This window comes from Schistocerca gregaria, chromosome 6, assembly GCF_023897955.1.
Source record: "Schistocerca gregaria isolate iqSchGreg1 chromosome 6, iqSchGreg1.2, whole genome shotgun sequence".
In the NCBI taxonomy this organism is placed as follows: domain Eukaryota; kingdom Metazoa; phylum Arthropoda; class Insecta; order Orthoptera; family Acrididae; genus Schistocerca; species Schistocerca gregaria.
In genome coordinates this window covers 321,024,396-321,048,234 of record NC_064925.1, presented here as the reverse complement: position 1 = coordinate 321,048,234, position 23,839 = coordinate 321,024,396, and the positions used below count along the sequence as shown (strand labels likewise).

At 39.0% G+C, this 23,839-nt stretch overlaps 1 protein-coding gene across 9 annotated transcripts in view; it reads left to right on the top strand.

Annotated features, from left to right (window-relative positions):
• The first annotated feature begins 2,843 nt into the window (after positions 1-2,843).
• LOC126278998 (ral GTPase-activating protein subunit beta) overlaps positions 2,844-23,839 on the top strand; it is a 360,574-nt gene continuing 339,578 nt past the window's right edge. For 5 of the 9 annotated variants that reach the window (XM_049979328.1, XM_049979326.1, XM_049979324.1 and 2 more), the window contains exons 1-4: positions 2,844-3,152; positions 15,350-15,571; positions 21,820-22,021; positions 22,719-22,745. In XM_049979328.1, coding sequence (XP_049835285.1) covers positions 3,111-3,152; positions 15,350-15,571; positions 21,820-22,021; positions 22,719-22,745 — 493 coding nt within the window. In that variant the 5' untranslated portion in view covers positions 2,844-3,110. The remainder of the gene's footprint in view (positions 3,153-15,349; positions 15,572-21,819; positions 22,022-22,718; positions 22,746-23,839) is intronic. The other 4 variants (XM_049979327.1, XM_049979325.1, XM_049979321.1 and 1 more) reach the window with 1 other exon arrangement.

The following is a 23,839-nucleotide window of genomic DNA, read 5'->3' as shown; positions in this document are numbered from 1 at the left end:
ACATAATCAATGTCACTCCTCTGCTACATAAGGGGGCAGTGCACGCCAGCGAAACCATTCCACTGTGAGCTCTATCTGCAACAGCACAGAGGAATGTCTTGAGGCAGCTAAGTGCACTACTTTCACCATTACCACGATGATATAATGAGCACAGTAACACAAGTAATTTGTGAAGGAAAGATGAAAGTTACTGTGTTGCAGATCTGATGACTTGGGGAATGAGGAGGAGGAAGTACAAGGGCAATTGGATGTATGGGAACAGTAAAAGAATATGGGATGAAATTTAGTATAAGGAAGAGTGAGATGAAGCAGAGAGGAACAATTGGAATAACAGTTGGTGGGGAACGATTTAAGAGAGTGGAGAGTTTCAGGTACGTAGGAAACCTGATACAGGAAGATGGAGAAAAACGACAGAGTAATAAACTTGCGTGGCAGAAAAGCAGAAGCCTGATATGGAGCAAGGATGTAGCCCAAATCTGTGAAAATGTTCTATACCGGTCATACTATATCATGATTATAACATATACATGTGCAACCCGGGTTATGAAAGGAAGAGAGAAAAGCAAAGTACAAGCCAGTGAAATGAAATTCTTGAGTAACAGTATAGGAGTGACAAAGATAGACAGGTTAAGAAATGAGAGGATAAGAGATTTAACAAAGGTGAAACCATTACAGGACGAGATAGAGAAATCAAGGCTGAGATGGTATGGATGTGTTAAGCGAATGGAGGAGAAGAGAATACCCAGGAGGATACATGAAATGAAACTGGAGGGAAAGAGACCAAGGGGGAGACCAAGAGCTAGATGGCTGAAAGGAGTGTAGGAATGTGTCCAGAAGAAAGGAGAAGAGTGGATCAAGGTGAAGATGGAGAGATGGTGGCAAGACAGAAGACGATGGTCATGCTTATGTTCCAAACAGACCCAGCCAGAGGCTGGAAAGTGTAAGACGATGATGATGATGAAGAATTACTTTAGACGCAGAAATTTCTATAAATGTACTTGATATGTTTCGTTTTTTATATCCAGTCAGAAAGCAAATAAACAGAATGTCACAATATTTTATTAGTCAGTGCACAGAAAAGTCTCAGCTAACAGTTATTTATTCTCCTACTGGTTTTTATCCCAAATTATCAGCCCACTTAATTGTAAGATATGCATAAAAGTTAACTGCTTGCCTTTTGCGAGTATGATGTAATGTGTGGGTTAATGAAAGAGCATAGAAGATTACTATCGTGTCATCTGTCATCATCAAGGAAAAATTCGTATATATTTAGTGTTTTCTGCATATGGATGATTAAAATCACACTAGTGTTCGATACTAGGTCTGCATTGATCACTAGTAATTCGTTTCTCTGTCCTGCAGTCTTTGACACTACATTAAATCTTCCCGAACTCCTTTGGCCTGCTCTCGCCCATAGATGCCATTCAATAACTCACATCATAAGACAGCAATCAGTGTCATCACCAGTTCAAAAACTCTTTTTTACTTTTTGGTATCTTTCACTGGCAGTAATGTATGGTTTGAAACTCAGTGAATAGTAAGCTAGACGCTATCATACTTTTTCAATAGAAAATTTTTAAATCAAGAGTACATGCTTGGCAAATTCAGTGGAAAAATACCTCCAAAGTAACATGAAGGACATGTATAGTGTGGGAGAAAACCCTAATTACTAGTAAATAAGGGTATCATAAATGCGTAATCATAATACACTTTACATTCACATAAAATCTAACTACACCACATACATAACGTGAAACTAGAAAAATGTGTGTACTCCTGTAATTAATATGCAGATATATAATGGAAGAGATGATGTGTTTATCTGTGTATGTCCATGTAGGTATGTATCGAGATATACTACAACGTGAATTATGTAATGAAAATTGCCAATTTATAAATATGTAGAAAATTATATGTATTACACTAAAAGTGCACAAAAATGTATAACTTAATTGACAAAGCCAACTGCAAGGCAACGTTGATGATAGGATAATAAATAGACGTCTAAATAGCATCATTTCACAATGATTGTTATGAATTATGAAAAAGCTACAATCCCACACTAACCCGTTGGGAAAGAAAATCAGATATTTAAACCGAATACTTTCTTTAAAATGGATTGAGAAACGCTACACATCGAGACACGTTTTTTAATAGGGAAGTAAAACTTGTGACGAGAAAACGAGTTCAGAAAACGATGTGGCGTAGTATTATGTACTATCAAGTGGAATAAAGGCATTACAATCGGAAAATAGGTTTTACCCTTCTTCAAGCAGTCGGCCAATTGTCCAGTGTGAAACACTCAGGTGTGACTGTGATCACTGGTGCGCACATGTTGAGAAAGAGATACACACTTCCATGCTTCGCTCTGCTTGTGTGTGAGGCAAGCACAGACACACGGCGAAAAGGCCCAAGGCCCATAGGTCTAAGTGTACCTTCACAGTTTAATGTTGTGAGCTGATAGTTTCAATTTCCTGGTTGACTCCCTTTTTTCTGTTTCTTCATCTACTGCTTTCAAGCAAATAACGGGATCGTTCATTCATAACACCGCGCTGATCACCTGTCCAATCCTCGTAAAAACATACGTATAGAGTCGGTGTTCTTCTATATTTTTGAGTTATTTATTTTAATTGTATTACGATGAAAAATCCTATATCATTGTGAGACGTTCTCTGGATGAAAAAGTAACTAAATAAAAATAAATATTCTATTTGTGCTTATATGGCTATGAACGAGCACATTTTTCGTCGTTCAAAATGATGAATTAAGCGCTTGTTGTAATTAAAAGTGGCGCCAGCTATCATGTCTTTCTGAAGTTCTTAGTAGTGGAGTTATAGGTTTTTATTTTCAAGTGGATGGGCACAACCTTTGGATGTATGATTGTTTTGCAGACTTCGACTCCTGTCAAATTTAGCGTTTATGTTTTAAAACCTGGGTGATGTAGTGACACACGGAATTACTGAAGCACGTATTGTGGACGATGGACGTCATTCAACACAGTTCATACCTCGTGCCTTTACCGATGTTTACTAAGTGAAAAGTTAACATCAACACAAGGAAATAAATATTTATTCAGTTTCAGCTACGTACTTCAGCATAAACATTTCCATATGAATTTAGGTGTCTTCAATCGAGTGAACTATAATATCAAGGTACGTTAATATCGTTAAGTACTAAAAACAAGGCTGTCTTATGCTGGTGTCATGAATAAACATAATATTCAAGCCCAAACTTATATATATTTTGCAGTTGGTTGTTTTGTTTATTTATATTTGACTGTTTGCGTCGTTTATCTACAGAAATCGTGCTGTGGGTAATAGGTTTCAGATCTGTTATTCATTCATTATGCATTCCTTCATTACACTTGTCGTGTTTCCAAGAATCCTATTGTCAACAATACTTGTCGTCCGATATTGTATGTTAAGCGATAACTGTATCTCATACAATTACCAATAAGACTTACTCATTTGCAGTAGCAGGCTTTTCTGTTTTTAATTGATCCATCAAACACAAATCTGCCAACCATAACCAGATGTAGGGAGGGATTCTAGAAAACTTGGTTCTAGTATGTTACTGAAAATAAATTGTTTTAGCAGCTGTTTATTCGGTTTATGCTATTCATTTGGAACAGATCGTTTTGTAGATACAGAAAATTATGTATATTCTGTAGGCATGTTTGTTATTGTTGACTTATTTGCTATATGTCATTATCTGTTATACACTGATGTGACGAAAGTCATGGTATACCTCCTAACATTGTGTTGGACCTCCTTTTGCCTGGCACAGTGCAGCAGTTTAACATGGTATTGACTCAACATGTCATTGGAACTCCTGCAGAAATACTGCACCATGCTGTCTCTGCAGCTGTCGAGAATTGTGAAAGTGTTGTCAGATCAGGATTTTTGGCATGATCTGACGTCCCGATTATGTCCCATAAGTGAACTGGGTGGTAAATCATTAACTCAAATTTTCTAGAATGTGCTTCAAACCATGATTATGGTGCAGCAACATGGCTCATTGTCATCCATAAAACTGCCATTGTTATTTGAGAACTATGATGTCCACAAATGGCTGCAAATAATTGCCAAGCACTGAACATAACAATTTCTAGTTAATGATTAATTCAGGTGGACCAGAGGACCCATCCATTCCATGTAAACCGGCTTGTACTATTAAGGAGGCCGCCACCAACTTGGAGAGTGTCTTGTTGACAATGGTTTCGTGTTGGCTGCCGGAAACTGAATGCTAGACGTGACAGATTGTCAATCCTCTGGGCCCATTTTCAATTCCCGGCTGGGTCGGGGAATTTTCTCCACCCAGGGACTGGGTGTTCTGCTGTCCTTGTCATCATCCTTATTGACTGCAGGTCGCCAAAGTGGCTTCAGATTGAAAGACCAGTACCCGGTGATTGATCTGACTGATGGGGGGCCCTAGCCATACGATTAAATAAATGGTTTCATGGTGTTCTAACTAATTAATGGACCCTTTCTTTCCCCTCTCTCCTCCCTGATGAAGGAACATTTATTCCGAAAGCTAGGAGCTTAAATTTTCGGTTGTTTTTTGTGTTTCTATCGGCTGTACTGAGCTGAGGTAAGTACTGGCCAGCCCCTCTATCTCTTTGTTAGTAATGGTTTCATGGTGTCTGTGTCACAGTCAGTTCTTACCAACTGAAACCAGGGCTCAACTGACCAGGCTGTGCTTTTCCAGTCAAGGTTCATTGGGAGGTGGGACCAACAATATAAATACAAAAAAAAATATGGTGGAATACTGATCTGTTGTGTAGCTAGAGGCATAGGCTAGCCTCATAGGCAATAGTTTGGTTGTGAGTTGGCAAAACTGTATCAAAGATTTCATATGATCTGCTTCCCTAGAAATACTGAGGCATCCTTCTTGTAACACAGTAGCACTCTGCCAAGCGGATAGCTTTCTTTAATGTAGGTGTGGATCCAGGGTTTTATACACACACACACACACACACACACACACACACACACACACACACACACACACACAAGCAAAATGCATTAACAAAATAATTATAAATTTATATATATCATTGCTTTGTAGACCACTTTAGAATATCTTAGAAAAAATTTCCATTTGGAGAACTGCAGCGTTTCAAAAATAATGTCATAATTTGGACAATATAAAATCATAGTATGGACTCAGCATTAGCGTTGTTTCACATAGGACTGTGATTGTGAAAATACTTCTTCAAGCTAAGACTTTGTGAACTTCTAAACGTGGAAATATTGTTTCTTTCTTGTGAAGTTTTTTCTACCTATGTTCATGAAGTTAGTTTTTCTGTTATTTTTGGGTTTAGTGAAAGGTCTTTCGTTTTCAGTCATACCTTACTCAAGTTATGTGTTCTGTCTGTGGACTCAGAAACCTTATTGGGTTTGTTGTTGGCAGTGAGTACAGTTGTCCTCTGATTGTGTGCCTTTTCCTTGCAATAATGGTCTTGCAAGTGGTCACACTCTAGTCCATCCATCATGGAAGCAACTGAAAAGGGTCCTGTGTCAAACTTGGTTTGTAATATTTTTGAGACTTAATTTTCAGTCTGTTTTCTTTTTCAAAATTTGACACTTAGGGAAACTATGTAACATTCTCAGACCATTAGTCCTGTCTCAAGGTTGCTACCTTTGTAATCATTCCCATTATAAATACTATCCCCATGCACCCACATACCACCGTATCTAACTCCAGCCCCACCACTGGCAATTCCTACATCATCGCAGACTGTGTGATGTGTTCGCTGCATGACCAGGGACTTCTTCTGCTGGCAGGAGTTGCACTTCAGTTAGTGAGGACAGTGGTACAACCTCCAGGGGACCTCATAGTTATCGCCTATATTGGAGGTCATACCCATACCTCACCACAACTCGAAGAGAGGAACTTTGATGGATAGTATGTTGAATTCTTGGAGGTTGTGGTCAAGACATGGGGCAGCTCTGAGAGACATAGCTATCTGCAATCACAGTCTCTGGTGGTTGCTTGGGTCTTCATGATATCATATTGAGCACATAAGAGCATCCAACTTCCTCAGTTGGAGCTAATCGCACTGTCACAGGGGGTGCTTTTGTTTGACTATTACATAAAATGAACAATGCTACATATGATCTGTGATGAATCCTTGATTTCACATAGCTATATGACTGTATATGAGAACCCAGATTAGTGAGCCCATAATTTGTTTTGCTTGAAAATTGGGCTGACTGATTGAGGTGTAGGAGATCAAAAAGGGTACCTCACTTTGGGATTATGGTATCCTTTGGGTTTGACCCATGATATCATCAAGGTGGTGGACATTAATTTTAAACGGATGCAATATGGCAACAATGATGCCACACTTTACACGTAAAAAAAAAAAAAAAAAAAAAATATTGCAGAAATAACATGAAGCTAATCTGACAACCACAGGAATTATGGGGTTTCAGTTGGAGACAAACTAAGTATATGACAATCCTAATACTGAAGTCATAACAAAACAAATACACATGAATCAAGCAAACAAATTCCTCAACAGTCACAAAACACCAATAAAAGTACCTTAAGAAACTGGTATTTGAATTTTACTTGAGTTATATTGCTTAAAGAAAGTCCACGATAACACCTGGTACTGGAAATATGAGGTGTCCCAGGAGCAATTGTCAGTATTCAGGCATATGACAAGAATGATCATTAGAAGCAAAAAGGTCTAGCAAATATGGGCTGAAAATGCATACCGTAACAGCTCTGAGCAGTTGTTCATCTTCACTGCTTGAAACACATCTCTTGTACTGAACAAGTGCTCATAGCTTGGAAGGTATGCATTTTAGAGCCCCTGTTTACTAGACAATTGTTTCTTGTTTTGGTCCATACTACCTCCTCCCAAAACATAGAAAGCAAAGAGCTTGCAGTAAAAGAGATTTTGTTCACAGTAACGAAGAAGTGCTCATACCTCTTAAGACGTGTTATAGAGCCCATTTTACTAGACTTTCCTGCTTCGAGTGATCATTGCTGTTATATCCCTGAATATTGACCAGTCCTCCTGGGACACAGTGTATAGCTCAAAAGAGATCCACTATGCCACATAACGGTACACAGCTTGACAAAGCCAGTATCAAACATTTCACCTGACCCACACAGCTAAAATGAAGTCGGTGCATCCACACCATCGAAACTCACTCATATCTAATATCAAAAATGTAACCTCCTTAATGTAGATAAAACAAACTCCACATATCTTCCAGTCACAGTCCAAATAATTACCTACAGTGAACAACACAACATAAGAATACACACTACAGAGATCAACCAAGTGGAGCTGACACTACCTACTAGGTTCTCTCTCTCTCTCTCTCTCTCTCTCTCTCTCTCTCTCTCTCTCTCTCTCTCTCTAAGTGAATGTACTGAGCGAGGTGACACAGTGGTTATCACACTGGATGCACATTCTGGAGGATGATGGTCAAAAACCATGTCCAGCCATCCAGATTTAGGTTTTCCGTGATTTTCCTAAATTGCTTCAGGCTACTGCTGGATGGTTACTTTGAAAGCGTACAGCTGATTTCCTTCCCTAACCTTGATACAATCCGAGCTTGTGCTCCATCTGTAATGACCTTGATATTGATGGGACGTTGAACCCTGCCTTTCTTTCTTTCTTTCCTTCTTCCTTCAAAGTCGATGTATGCATAGTCCCATGGATAACTGTGTGAAAACCAGTGGAAGAAATTTTGCATTGGATGTGACTGGTTTTATGCATGCTTGGTAGACTCAGACCAGAAGTTTGACTTCCACATCAATACTCAACCAAATATGTAACACCTTGACAATGCATACTTCCTAGATGTATGACAATGTTTCTCATGACATTGTCTGAGGATGAGAGGCTGCAACATAATTTAGATCAGAATTCAACACTGTCACTTTCCTGTGGCCAGTAAAACTATATCCTGATTAATGTTGAATTGGGTGTATCGAGACATAATTCCATTTCAGTAGTGTAGGGAAGGTGTACCAGGAGAAGATATAGACTCATATCACAATATAGTAGTGATGAAGAGTAGGCTGAAGTTTGAAGATATTAGTCAGGAGGAATTAATATGCAAAGAAGTGGGATATGGAAGTACTAAGGAATGACGAGATACCCTTGAAGTTCTTTAAGGCTATAAGTGCAGCAGTAAGCGATAGTCCAATAGGCAGTGCAGTTGAAGAGGAATTGACATCTCTAAAAAGGGCAGTTACAGAAGCTGGAGAGAAAAACGTAGGCACAAAGAAGGTAACTGTAAAGAAACCATGGCTAACAGAAGAAATACTTCAGCTGATTGATGAAAGAAGGAAGTACAAAAATGTTCAGGGAAATTTAGGAATACAGAAAGGCAAGTCATTGAGGAACGAAATAAATAGGAAGTGCAGGGAAACCAAGGTGAAATGGCTGTGTGAAAAATGTGAAGAAATCGAAAAAGTAATGATTGTCAGAAGGACAGATTCAGCATACAGGAAAGTCGAAACAACCTTCGGTGACATTAAAAGCAAGGATGGTAACATTTAGAGTGTAACAGAAATTCCACTGTTAAATGCAGAGGAGAGAGTGGATAGGTGGAAAGAATGCATTGAAAACCTCTATGAGGGGGAGCATTTGTCTGATGTGACAGAAGAAGAAACAGGAGTCAAGGAGAATTTAAAAGGGCTCTGGAGGACTTAAGATCAAATAAGGCAGAAGGGATCAATAACATGCCATCAGAATTTATAAATTCATTGGAGGAAGTGGCAATGAAACAACTTTTCACTTTAGTGTTTTGAATGTATGAGTCTGATGATATACCATCTGACTTTGGAAAAATATCATCCACAAAATTCTGAAGACTGCGAGGGCTGACAAGGGCAAGAATCATCACACAGTCAGCTTAACAGCTCATGCATGCATCCAAATTTCTGACACGAATAATATACAGAAGAATGGAAAAGAAAATTGAGGATGCGCTAGATGATGATAGGTTTGGCATTAGGAAAGGTAAAAGCACAAGAGAGGCAGTTCTGACGTTGTGGTTGATAATGGAAGCACAACTAAAGAAAAATCAAGACATGTTCGTAGGATTTGTTGACCTGGAAAAAGCATTTGAGAGTGTAAAATGGTGCAAGATGTTTGAAATTCTGGTAAAAATAGTGTAAAGCTATAGGGAGAGAGGGGTAATATACAATATGTCTAAGACCAAAGAGGGATTAATAAGAGTGGCCAACCAAGAACAAAGTGCTCAGATTAAAAAGGGTGTAAGACAGGAATGTAGTCTCTCACCCCTACTATTCAATCTGTGTATCCAAGAACAATGATGGAAATAAAAGAAAGGTTTAGGAGTGGAATTAAAATTCAAAGTGAAACGATATCAGTGATATGATTTGCTGATGACATTGCTGTCCTGAGTGAAAGTGAAGAAGAATTACATGATCTGCTGAATTGAATGGACAATCCAATGAGTATAGAATATGGATTGAGAGTAAATCAAATAAAGTTTAAAGTAATGAGAAGTAGCAAAAATGAGGACAGTGAGAAACTTAACATCATGATTGATGGTCACGAAGTAGATAAAGGTAAGGAATGCTGCTATCTAGGCAGTAAAACAACAAGTGATGGATGGAGTAAGGAGGCCATCAAAAGCAGATTAGCAATGGCAGAAAGGGCTTTCTTGGCCAAGAGAAGTCTACTAGTATCAAACATAGGGCGTAACTTGAGGAAGAAATTTCTGAGGATGTACACCTGGAGTATAGCATTGTATGGTGGTGAAACATGGACTGTGGGAAAACCAGAACAGAAGAGAGTAGAAGTGTTTGAGATGTGGTGCCACAGACAAATTTTGAAAATTAGGTGGTCTGATAAGGTAAGGAATGAGGAGTTTCTGTGCTGAATCGGAGAGGAAAGGAATATGTGGAAAACACTGATAAAGAGAAGGGACAGGGTGATAGGACATCTGTTAAGACATGAGGAAATGACTTCCATGGTACTAGAGGGAGCTATAGAGGGCAAAAAATGTAGAGGAAGACAGAGATTGGAATACATTCAGCAAATAATTGAGGATTTAGGTTGCAAGTGCTACTCTGAGATGAAGAGGTTGGTGGCATAGGAGAGGAATTCGTGGTGGGCTGCATAAAACTAGTCAGAAGACTAATGATGCCAAAAACAAGGGGGGAGGGGGGGCAGTTGCTCTGATCAGCCAAGATAAGCATGGCACCCTATCCAGTGGAATGTGAGATCCTTATGTGTGAGCCTAGCCACTTCCTGGACTGTGACAGGTAATTTTTCATTTTGTCCCAATAATTTCATCGAGTTGGAAAAAAAAGTCTCTCTTGTTTACCTCACTCATAATTAGAAGCCTTTGGTATATGATTCGGGTCACTAACATGTTGAACTATGAAATGGTAGTGTGTCTTATAACTGCAGTTGTTCAGGAACAGTGTCCATCACTGTAATCATTTGCTAAGGGGCCAAAGAATTCAATTAGTGGATTGTGGGCCATGATAAGATGGAACTTTCTTCTGTGTAGGAAGATGTGGAATTTCTTGGTATCATAATAAAATAAGCAGTGTCTCCTTCTCTATTTTACTGTAAACATCTGTGCTGCTTTTAATGTTTTAGGCTTATAAGCAGTTGATTGTGTCTTGACTTATGTGACAACATGGTGTCTCTCTATGTGAAGCATCTATTGCCAGGTGTAAACTGTATGCATGATATAAATGTGACCTGACTGAGAGTAGACTTAAAACACGTTTTTAGCTTTAATAATACTTCTTTACTCATGGCATACCAGTGACATTAGATGCCCCTTTTGTGAAGATAGTTGAGATGGTGATATATTTCTGAAGAGTTCAGTATAGATTTGCTGAAATAATTGCTGTATGCAACTGGGGTTCTTCAAACCTTTGTGTGCAGAGAGATTGTCATTTGCTTTGATGTGGGCCGGAAACCATCTTTGTTCACCACATGATCAAGATACTGATGTTGTATTTGAGAAAAAGTTATATTTATTTAATTTGTATTTGATCCCACTACTTCTAATTTTATCTGTTTTAAGTTGTTGCAGTGTTGCTCTTGTGTAGACTCAATGACTTCTTTGTCATCTAGATAAATTTCTGACATATGTTCCTCTGTGCATAAACTTCTACAAGTAGTTTTGAAATATTGTTGCAGATTTTGCAACTTATTCTTTTCTATTTTCCTCTGTCTCCTTTCCTCCTTCATCTCTTCTTAATTGTCCTATTCAATCCATGTCTCATATAGCTTTTTGTTATTCCATCATTATATATCTCACTCTCCTAATGCAAGAAGTGACAGTAGGAACTGAACTGTATGGTTGATTGGGTCCATAAAGATGACAGAAACGTTGCTAAGTATTCACAGGATGTCCTCCTTCGGAGATAACTAGTATACAATTCACATACCAGTGCAGTAGCACAGTGCAGTCTACATCAATATTTGCTTCTAAATACATACTCCTCACACACCGTATGGTGTCAGCAGAGTTTACACTGTACCACTGCTAATCATTTCCTTTCCTCTTTGACTTGAAAGTAGACTGAGGGAAGAAAGACTTTCTATATGCCTCCGTAATAGCCCTTGTTTCTCATCTCTTGCCTTCATGGTCCTTACGTGAAATGTACCTCGGTGGAGTAGACAGCTACAGTCAGCATCAGATTCTGATTCTCTAAGTTTTCTCAATAATCTGCAAAACAAACTTCATCTTCCCTCAATGGATTCCCATGGGCTCACAAAGACTCTCCATAATACTCACATGTTGAGTGAGGCTGCTGGTAACAAATCTAGGAGCCCACCTCAGAATTTCTTCGTTGTCTTCCTTTGATCTGACATGTTAGGAATACCAAACACTCAAGCAGTACCCAAGAATGGGTCACACTATTTTTCCAATGTAGTCTCCTTTACAAGTGAACCAAAGTTAATCATTTGCCTTCCCTACTACTGTTCGTATGTGCTTACTTCATTTCATTTGGCTTTGCAGCATTATGCTTAGATATTTAATTGACATGACTATATTGAGCAATTCATCACTAATGCTGTAATCGAACATTGCAGTAATGTTTTTCTTACTCATCTGCCATTAACTTGCAGTTCTCTACATTTAGAGCAAACTGCCATTTCACACACCAACTAGAAATGTTGTCTACCAAGTTATCTTGTACCCTCCAACAGTCATGTAATGACAAAACCTTCCCATAAAACTCTGTTTCACTCCCTCTCTTCACACCTCCTACTGCCCCCCCCCCCCCTCCTCCTCCCCACCCCCCTCAACTCTATAGTCTAAAAGCTTCAGCCTGTCCCGTGACTTTTGGCATGTGTTGCTTTCAGTTCTCCAAAGTTATCAGGGTGCTACTGTCATTTACATTGATGACTCTCAAATCATAGACAGGACAGGATTTGCTTTTAAATCCACTATGCTCAGGATCATCAGCATTGCTGGGAACATGTAGTGTCTGTATGGCAGAGCCGATAGCCATTAACAGAGCTCTACACCCTCACTTGGAGATGGAGCAACATATGGTGGAGTACTGCCCCTTCTAATAAACTCTGCACCATCAGAGAGTCTGCTGCTGCATGGCAGTCCTCCTTCCATTCCTCCTGGAAGGAGTCCTTCATCCTGTGTCACCTACGCATTGATCATACTAGACTAACCAAAGTTTTATTTTGTGTAATGAGCCTTCTCAACACTATGATTGTGGAGCCTTGTAGATAGTTGCTCTTATCCTGGTATGCTGCCCACTACTCCTGGCCTTCCACACTAAGCATGGTCTTCTGAATTCTTTGCCTTTGATATTAGTGGATGATTCATGAGCAGCTGAACTGTTTCTCCATTTCGTCTGCAAATGTGGTTTATCTTCTGAGATATAAAGTTTTAACCATCTTCGTGTTGGGGGCAAGGTGATTGGGTTTGGCTCATTTCCTGCTTCTTGCTGGGTCTGGGGGCTCCTTGATCTTACGGTCTTTGTCAGCTGCCTCTTCCGTCTCTCTTTTACTCTGTTTTAATTGCTTTTAAGTGAGATTTGGCTCTTGTTCTGTTGCGTCTTTTTTTCCATTTTAGGGGTAGCACTCTGTTGAATAGTGGGTACCCTGTAACACTGTAACGGATCTGTGGTGGGACTGCTCCCATCAGCCATTGAGCACCAGCTTAACCAAGCTGTTACCTTATTTATCTCTCTCATCCTTTTTTACGTATTGATGCTAATAACATTTTTAGCCTTCTCACCTTTTCTGTTCTGAATTTCCTGACTAGAATGCATTCTTTGATCTTTAACTGTCTTTCCCCTTAATCAGGTTGGAAGGGGTTGGATGCTTGTGCAGCTTCTGTCACCATGGATGAGCCCTTGGAGATCCCTTGTCTGCTCTGACCTACATATTGGCCCAATCTGTGTACTTCCCCAAAAATGGTTTCTCGTCTCTGGCAACAGTATTGGCTTTAATGCCCCAATTTTACCACTCCTACGTACATTCGTCATCAGAATACATTCCTGGCAGATGTCACTAACTCCAAATGAACAATTCCTGGATGAGGAACTGATAACCATATACATCTACAGCTATATGACTACTCTGCAATTCACATTTAAGTGCTTGGCAGAGGGTTCATCGAACCACAATCATACTATCTCTCTACTATTCCACTCCCAAACAGCGAGCGGGAAAAACGAACACCTAAACCTTTCTGTTCGAGCTCTGATTTCTCTTATTTTATTTGATGATCATTCGTACCTATGTAGGTTGGGCTCAACAAAATATTTTCGCATTCAGAAGAGAAAGTTGGTGACTGAAATTTTGTAAAAAGGTATCGCCGCGACGAAAAACGTCTATGCTGTAATAACTTCCATCCCAACTCGTGTATCATATCTGCCACACTCTCTCCCCTATAACGTGATAATACAAAAGGAGCTGCCCTTTTTTGCACCCTTTCGATGTCCTCCGTCAATCCCACCTGATAAGGATCCCACACCGCTCAGCAATATTCTAACAGAGGACGAACGAGTGTAGTGTAAGGTGTCTCTTTAGTGGACTTGTTGCATCTTCTAAGTGTCCTGCCAATGAAACGCAACCTTTGGCTCGCTTCCCGACAATATTATCTATGTGGTCCTTCCAACTGAAGTTGTTCGTAATTTTAACACCCAGGTACTTAGTTTAATTGACAGCCTTGAGAATTGTACTATTTATCGAATAATCGAATTCCAACGGATTTCTTTTGGAACTCATGTGGATCATCTCACACTTTTCGTTATTTAGCGTCAACTGCCACCTGACACACCATAAAGCAATCTTTTCTAAATCGCTTTGCAAGTGATACTGGTCTTTGGATGACCTTACTAGACGGGAAATTACAGCATCATCTGCGAACAATCTAAGAGAACTGCTTTTCATTTCATAATACCCAATGGCAGCTTGCTCTAAATGTAGAAATGTGTTAGTTAATGGTTGATGATTAGGAAAAAAAACCTTCAATGCTATAATACACCATTAGTAGTGTACTGTTTGGCATGGTCACATCAATTAAATATCCAGACGTAATGTTGCAAAGCTAAATGAAAATCAACAAGCACCAAATAATGGTAGTAGGAAAGGTGGATGATAGACTTTGGTTTATTGGGAGAATTTTAATAAACTGTGGCTCTTCATTAAAGGAAACCTCATATAGAGCACTGGTGCCACTCATTCTTGAGTACTGTTTGAATGTTTGGGATCTCCACCAGGTCAAATTAAAAGTAGTCATCAAAGCAATTCAGTGGTGGGCTGCTAGATTTGTTACCTGTAGGTTCGATCTACATGCAAGTATTACAGAGAAGCTTTGTGAAGTTCGGTGGGAATTCCTGATGGAAAGACAATGTTCTTTTTGTAGGACATTGTTGGAGAAATTTAGAGGACCAGCATTTGAAGCTGACTGCAGAACAATTCTACTGTTACCAACGTAAGTTTTGCATAAGGACTCTGAAGATAAGGTGAGAGAAATTAAGGCTCGTATGGAGGCATATTGACAGTCGCTTTTTCCCCCGCTCTGTTTGCGACTGGAACAGAAAATGAAATGACATGACTAATATTGGGACAAGGTACCCTCCACTAAGCACCATACAGTGGCTTGCGGAATATGTTTGTACATGTAGATGTACAGCCAGCCAGTCAATACCACAATGATTCTGGATGAAGGCATTAGGATGAGTGGCATAGAAGATAATTGGTGACGTCTACTTTTTCTCTCCAAGCCCCACAGTATTCCCTTACACTTATCTGTTCCCATAGGTGGCAAATACTGTGACATTAATTTTACAGTGCCACAGTAAATGGAAAAATTGTGTGACAAAAAGTTTGCGGTTTTTTGTTTTTCAGGACACAGAGGGTGGTGGAATGTATTCAGAGTGGGCTTCTCTGACATCTCTTGTTCAGCATGGAAATGAAGAAAGCCAAAGTGTTCTGGCCAAGTTTCCCATGTCTGCAGGCAAAGATGTTGCAGTTGCAGTTGTCAAACAGCTTGCATCAAATCTTGGCCTCACTCAAGCTGCAGAGCCAAGCCCACTTACAACTGACAAAGAGGTTATGTGGTGTATGGAGGTAAGTTATCGTGAGATACAAAACTTGTGTTGTAGGTATTGTTTGAAAGTGAGACATTTTAATTTGGAGCTTCAATTGATAATTTACCAGGTCATTCTGAAAGACACATTTTAAAATTCATCCAGCAAAATATATGTCCTACACGTCTTCTCACATGCAAATAGGTGCACATCTGTAGAATTAGCTGTATAGGATCTTGTGATCTGACTGGATAAATGTGCAGTACTACTGCCCACTTAATGTTAGAGAGCGAAATGTGTAAAATTCTAGTGGCAAAAAGTTGAATGAAGTAGATCTGGTACACAATTTTGAATCATATGTGAGATTAAACATTGTAACTCTCCTCAGGGAAAAAGAGGCCTCTTATTGAATGATAAACTAGATTTAAAATCTGTCACTTCTGTGGACAATTTGAGTTTTCTGCATATGGATAGATACAGCGTACAGTAGCGTACAGGGGAGTATTTATGTGAACTGCTTCATGCATCTTTTAAAGAAATTGTACATAATGGTTTTGCTCCAAGGAGAAATTGAAAATTAGCCACAGATATTTTCATTGTAATATCAGTTGAACATAGCAGTTTATGCTAACAGGTTGGTCTGGATGCTAACTGCTTTGTCATTAATCCCATTTATTGACCTAACTTTCATTTTGTACCACATTATGTGTCGGTGCTGACATATTTTCAATTCACTTCTGTTTCATTGATGTTTTTAACATAAAAGTATTGGCTACATAGCTTTGCTTGTGCACTACTTATTTAAATTATATCACTGAGAGTCGTATATATACCAAAAGTCATAATTTCTAATTCTCCTCACTGGTTCAGGTCAATAAAACTTCATTCATTTATACATTCATTGTATTTCAGAAGTCACATCATGAAGGAGAGCCTTCAGAGATGTGGAAACAATCAATCTTAGCATTAACAGGCAGAAGCAGCCACTGCAAGCTAATTGTGTACAAATTCTAACAACTAATTATGACTAGCCTGTCTGGCTAGCCGCATGGTCTAACGCGCTGCTTCCCGAGCAGGAAGGTGTGCCAGTCCCTGGCACTATTCTGCCTGGCAGATTAGTGTCAAGGTCCAGTGTGCCGGCCAGCCCGTGGATGATTTTCAAGGCGGTTTTCCATCTGCCTCAGTGAATGCGGACTGGTTCCCCTTATTCCACCTCACTTACACTATTTTGGCAATTGCTGCTCAAACACTGTTTCCATGTGTGCATAATTACTCTACCACGCAAACATTTGGGGTTACACTTGTCTGGTATGAGACATTCCCGAGGGGGTCCACTGGGAGCCAAACTGCACAAAAACCCTGGGTTTGGTGTGGGGCGGCAGTGGGGTGGGTGGACCTGCTGTGGCCTGTGTGGACTGCTGTGGCCTGTTGTAGGGTTGTGAACCACAGAGGGCTACGGCAGGACGAAGCCTCACCATCGTTTCTAGGTCCCCAGTTGAATACACAATACACAGTTATGACTAATGCTAAGGTCCTTGGACTGATAATAATGTAAATTACCTCTAAGTTACTTTGCATGAATTTGTATGGTGGTAGAAAAAAACAGCTTTTTGAAGGAAAAAAAACCTCTGCCGCTCCTCTTAAATGATCTATCTGATGTTTTTATCTATTATGTTAAACAAAGCATTTATATGACCTTACACAGAATCCTACCAACAGTCTAAAACCCGTTTTATACAAACACTAGTATGGAGTGCAATTTACATTTCTGAGTGCTGATATTCTGAAAACTTATAGAAGAAATGTGTACTAAGGTACTCTTCTAATATGCCTTTGAGTAACTGGGGATTTTTAATCCTCTGCTTGATGTCGTCTGGCAGCCTGTTGTAGCTTCCTGCACCACCCAAAATATAAAATTCCATTCTGAAGCACCAATAGTCATGTTTTGTTGCCATGGAAATCATTTTTGCTTTTACTATTGTGATTGTGAATTCCACAGTTCACCAAATTCACTCTTGTTATTAACCACAAATGCAGTTAGGCAGCAGATGTATTGGCATCGAAGCACAAGACTCTATAGGTCTACATCCATATCTCCATATCTCCACGAGCCACCATTATGTGCATGGCAGAGGGTACGTTGTACCAATACTAGTTGTTTCCTTTCCTGTTCCATTCACAAATAGAAAAAAGGAAAAGCAGCTGTTTATATACCTCAGTATGAACCCTAATTTCTCTTATCTTATGTTTGTGGCCCTTATTTGAAATGTGCGTTGGCAGCAGTACAATTGTTCTGGAGACAGGTTCAAATGCTGGTTCTCTAAATTATCTCAATAGCATTCCTGAAAAAAAAAAAAAAAACATTACCTCCCACCAGGGATTTGCATTTCAGTTCCTGAAGCATCTCTGCAGTACGTGTGTATTGACTGAATCTACCACTAGCCAATCTAGCACCCCACCTCTGAATTCCTTCAATGTCTTCCTGTAATCTGGCCTGGTGTGGATCCCAAACACTTGAGTGGTACTCAAGGATGGGTTACACTAATGTGTTCTATATGCAGTCTCCTTTACAAATGAACCACGCTGTTCTAAAACTCTCTCAATAAACCGAAGTCAACCATTCACCTTTCCCAGTGCAATCCGTAAATGATCATGCCATTTCCTATTGCTTTGCAACACTACAATGAGAAATTTAGCTGTCACCTGCATTAACTTACATTTTTCTACATTTAAAGGTAGCTTCCATTCGCCTCACTAACTAGATATTTTGTCTTAAGTCACCTTGTATCCTCCCACAGTCGCTTGATGACGACACCTTCTGCACACCACATCAGCAAACAGCCATAAATTGCTGCTCACACTGTCAGTCATATCCCTCATGTATATAGAAAGTAATAGCTGTCTTATCGCACTTTCCTGAGGCACACCTGATGAAAGCCCTGTCTCTGATAAACACTTGCCATCAAGGGAGATGTATTGGACTGTATTACTTAAGAAGTCAATGAGCCACTTACATATCTGGGAACCAGTTCTGTATGCATGTACCTTCATAAATAATCTGCAGTGGGGTGCCATGTCAAATTATTTTAGAAAATCTAGGAATATGGAATCTGCCTGTTGCCCTTCATCTGTAGTTCCCAGGATCTCATTGAGAAAAGGACCAACTGAATTTTGCCTGAGTGATACTTTTTAAAACCATGCTGATTTTTGGACATAAGCCTTTCCATTTCAAGAAACTTTATTATATAATGGGCATTCAAATGAAACCCAGTCACTAGTGTAAAGTAACGGGAACGATTTTATTAACTCAAAAGTGTAGTTATACACAGTACACATACTCAGAAATAGTTGCCAAAACTGTTGGCACATTTATCCCATTGCAGCACTAGTCGGTCGATTCCATCCTTGAAGAAGCTACTAGGCTGCTGTCGGATCCATGCCTGGACTCAGTCACACACTTTGTCGTTTGCTGTGAATCACTGTCCATGAATAGCTTGTTTTAGAGCACCAAACACATGAAAGTGACACAGTGAAAGGTTGGGTCTGTATGGTGGATGTTCCAGTGTTTCCCTCCGAAACTGCTGCAATGTTGTCTTCACACTGCATTGGCTGTGGGTGGGCATTATCATGCAGGAGGATAACGCCATTGGACAACATGCCTCAGCGTTTTGACTTTCGTCTAAGGTTCTGTAAAGTGGCTTGATATTGCTGGGCATTGGTGGTGGTTTCCCATTCCAGGAACTCGACAAGCAGTGGGCCCTTGTGGTAAAAAAAGGAAGACATCATGACCTTACCAGAACTGTTGTGTATGGCCTTTAATTTCTTGGAAGGTGGTGAAGTTGCATGTTTCCACTTCTTGCTCTGATGCTTGCTTCCTGGTTCAAAATCGTGACAGCATGTTTCGTCACGTGTAACAATACATGACAGAAAGCCGTATTCCTTGTCATGATATCATTGCAGATGACTCAAAGATAGCGCCATTTGAGTATTGCACTGTTTGGCAGTCAGTTGGTGGGGAACCACCCACTACTCACAGATTTTTCGAAAGTTCAAGTGTTGATGAATTGTGGTGTGCGGTGCCCACACTAATACCTAGTAACTGATGGATCTTGTCCACACTGATTCTACAGTTGTCCAAGACTAAAGCATTCACTTCCGCAGCTATTTCCGGTGTGATGAGCCCATCCAGGACGAGCATTATCTTCCAGTGACATGTGCACCCTTTACTGAATCATTTGCGTCATTCCACAACACTTGAACAGCTCAGACTGTACTCACTGTACAAAGCCTTCATCAGCCAATACCTTTCACAGCCTTCAGCTTCCTGTGCTACCAAAAATTGAATCACTCCTCGTTGTTCCAGCTTACTTGCCTGTGTGAACCCAAACTGGCACTATACAACATCAATCAGTCTCTCTACCAATAAATGGTGCCACCATACCCGCAGTTAGGTGTTACCACCTTACATGTAAGGCAAAGCTGGATGCACTGATGAGGTTTCATTTGAATGAACCTCGTAATTGAATTGAGAGTATGTTCAAGAATTCTGCAGCATACAATGTTAAGGATATTGGTTTGTAATTTAGTGGGTCAGTTCTTTTATGCTTCCTATGTACGAGAGTCCATGGAGAAGCTTCTGCAAGATGTTTTTTTTATCAACTTCACACGTTGTTTCTACTGTACACTTCTATAGGATAAATATTTCTGTGACCTTAGCTATATTTTCCCAGTATATTATGCCACAGGACAGAATTGTGTGAAAGAATGCAAAATATGCTAGCAATCTTGTATTTAGGTCAATACAATGAAACAGATTTCTAATTGCAAAACAGGAGGAATCGAGCTTTTTGGTTGACTTATCCATGCACTGGCATCACCTCAGTTTATTACCCTTCTAGATGCTCAGGAACTTTACAATTGGAATCTCATCCAGTCTGTGTAGTTCTGGTACCTGTTAAGTCATTTTTGTTGGGAATTATATATGTGAGTATTTGATTAAACATCGTGGTTGTAAAAAGCTCTACAGTGTTTGTGGGACATCATTTGTATGGATCACAAACAGGACCAAGCACCAATCATTCCAAGACCCCATGTTTAATGTCTCCCCCTCCCCCCTCGCCGCCCACCCCAAATTTGTTGTATTCTGGTGGTATCATTTGTTAATTTGACACTCTATCTTTTGTTGTTGTCCATGGAAGGGAAATGCCTTAAACACTATACCATTTTATTTTGCCTTGTGGAGTTTTATGATCTACACAATATGGCACTTGAAACCTTTTTAGCAGTTCATAGAGACCCTATGTAAGGTTCATACATATTTTTCAAGTGTATCTTTATCCACTGCCATTCCGTTTCAGTAAGACATAGCAGCTTTGTGTATCATGTGAGAATGATGTGGATAAAGACTTTGGTATGAGTAAATCACATTATATTAATCTCAATCATTTCTTCCTACATGTACTGTTGCCTTTGATGCAACACTCCAAGGTACAAGTGCCCCTGGTTTGAGTGGTTCGCCAATTACTTTTTACTCGTGTTAAATTACAGTATATTTACTTGTATGGAGAATCAATTGCCAGTTAGTGTGTTGATTCTCTATAGAGCTTTTCAGTTTACTGTTGATAGTACCCCTCTTTATGTAGATGTCAGATCTTGTTGCGCAGTCTTTTGGAATAAAATTTAACATACACGTTCTTTTTTTGAAAGTTACTTCCATAAAAGTTTCATTATAAAGATTTCGTTATATGAGCCTTGAAATCTGATAGTAAAATGTACACTTAAATGTTTGTATTAAGCTGTCCACCTGAGTTAAACAGCCTGACCTCCAAAACATATCTGTGCTGCCGTAAATATTGTGCTATATAATTTCTTCTGTACAAGAACACAGTCCACAATATAAAACAAATTAGTGTGTAGTATATCTTTGGTTTTGGATCATTGTATTTATTGTGCACTACACAGTAAAGGGCAGACAGTTAACTGTACCACAACTGGTGATTCAGTTTTGTGCCATTGGCAAAACAAGCCAGGGAAAAATTGTTGTGTATATCCATACACCTTCTAACCCTTTCTGTCTCATCCATCTGATGTTGGCACAAAATATGCAGTAAAATATTCTTACAATTGACATTAAATGTTGATTCTCTATGCTGACCAGGTATTTGCACTTTTGGAGTGGTATTGAATTGTTGTTAGAACAAGAGTAAATTATAGTTTATGTTTACTGAGTCTGCAACATATCTGAACTGACTGTTTTTATGTTTAACATTAGCACTGCTTCTATTTCAGGTCATTTGCTTTGGAATGAGTTTGCCACTTAGTGAACATGACACTATAAGGGATTGTGTAAGTGTGTACTGTGAATGGCTGTCGGCCTTGCTTCCAGTTCCAAAAGTGTGTGTTCCAAAGCCTGTTTGTGAGGATCCCAATCTGTATGCTCGTAAAATGATAACACACTTTCATAATTTGTTCATTCCACGAAAAGGGGAAGGTATGTTTGAGTTTTTTTCTGCATGTTTTTCAGACCTGTGTAAAAAAATTGTCATACTGTTATTGCTGATGTAAGCAATTCTGTGATGCAAACTGTGATTTAATGCAGTTTCTTTCAAAACTTTTTTGTAGTACTGATGGTAATTTTAAATGTTTCTAAGTTTTAAATGTTTCTAAGTAGGTATTTTTCTGCAATGTGTGATGAGTCGACATGAATAATGTGCTATAGATGAATCATTTCAATGATTGTGTTAGAGAAAAAAAAGATGTACTGAAATTTCATGGGTTGCTTTGAATTCACACATTTCTGGTGATAAGCAAGGAATAAGATAGTAACTATGTATTTTTAGGATACTCAATGAGAAATCTTCACATTTTTCACACAGATTCTCCCCCCCCCCCCCCCTCCAAACATTCTCTCTCTCTCTCTCTCTCTCTCTCTCTCTCTCTCTCTCTCTCTGTGTTTGTGTGTGTATGTGTGTGTGTGTGTGTGTGTGTGTGTGTGTGAGTGTGTGAGTGGGCGCGCGCGTGCTCGCCAGTCACTATCAGAAATTATTTTTTATTAATCTACACAGAACTATAATAATAACATATTATATGCAATAAGTTGGGATATGCGAAAAATATACACTCCTATTTCAATTGACATTGGTTGTACTTCTCCAAGTGCTAATTTTCTAATTTGTTTATTTTTCAAGTCTGGCCATTTCCATATTTGGATATAAGTAAGTATAAGGATAGAATTGTTACATATATTCTGTCATAATTTTTTTCTGTAGTTAATATTTGTTGATATGAAATTAATCTTTATACCTCCTACCTGCCTGAGCATATATCCACATAAAAATATTTTTACATGCTGACTAGAATAAACAAAACTCCTAGTGGCGACATAAGATATAACATCCATCCATATATGATGATTTGTTTTCTCTAGGTTCTCTCCTCCTTTCCTTAAAGTTGTGAGTTATTTATTTTGATAAACTAGATGCCATCCTCCATCTGATTGTACCTTTTACTAATATTTTCCTTTCTATGTAATTGCCGTGCTAAACTTCCTGTAAAATCTGTTTTGCATATTCTACTTGCACTGTGGTCTGTGATATTTGAATTCTCCCCCTCCCCCCTAACCCTAATGCTGCTCCTAGTGTCAAGTGAAGTATCCCAGAATGCAATACCAGATTGTGAGAGTTCACTCAATATGCATGTTACTAATAAATTACACATCTGTTCTATAGTAGTCATTGAACTTCCGACTAGATGAAATCATCTTAAATCTTCATTTGATATCGACTACTAAATCAGTATTCTGATAACTTTAGGTTATAAAAGCACTTTATTATACAGTGACTATGCATCAGAGAAGAGATTAGTCATTAGCATGAGGCTTTATGTTAAGCTGACTTCCAGTTCAGACCCTAATGTTCAACCAACTAAATAAAATGTTATCACAAAAAGATTCAACACATGTTGACTTTTTTGTGATATATCATGTTCAGGCTGTTAATATTCCTTGGATCTGTGTATGGTGCAGCAGTCTTTGCTGTACTTGTGATGACCTCAGTTGTAGTGCTACAGTTGTCATTGTGACATGAATCCCATACGGAGTACCTCAGGCAAATAAATAGAACAACCAAGACACAATTTGAAACACTTGAACATGATGTTTGCTAGATTGAAAGGAGATGGTGAAGCAAAGGCAAAAAAAAAAAAAAAAAAAAAAAAAAAAAAAAAAAAAAAAAAAAAAAAAAAAAAAATTTACTGACTTAGTAGACCTCAAGAAAGATAGATTGAAAACAAAAAGAGTATCATGACCACA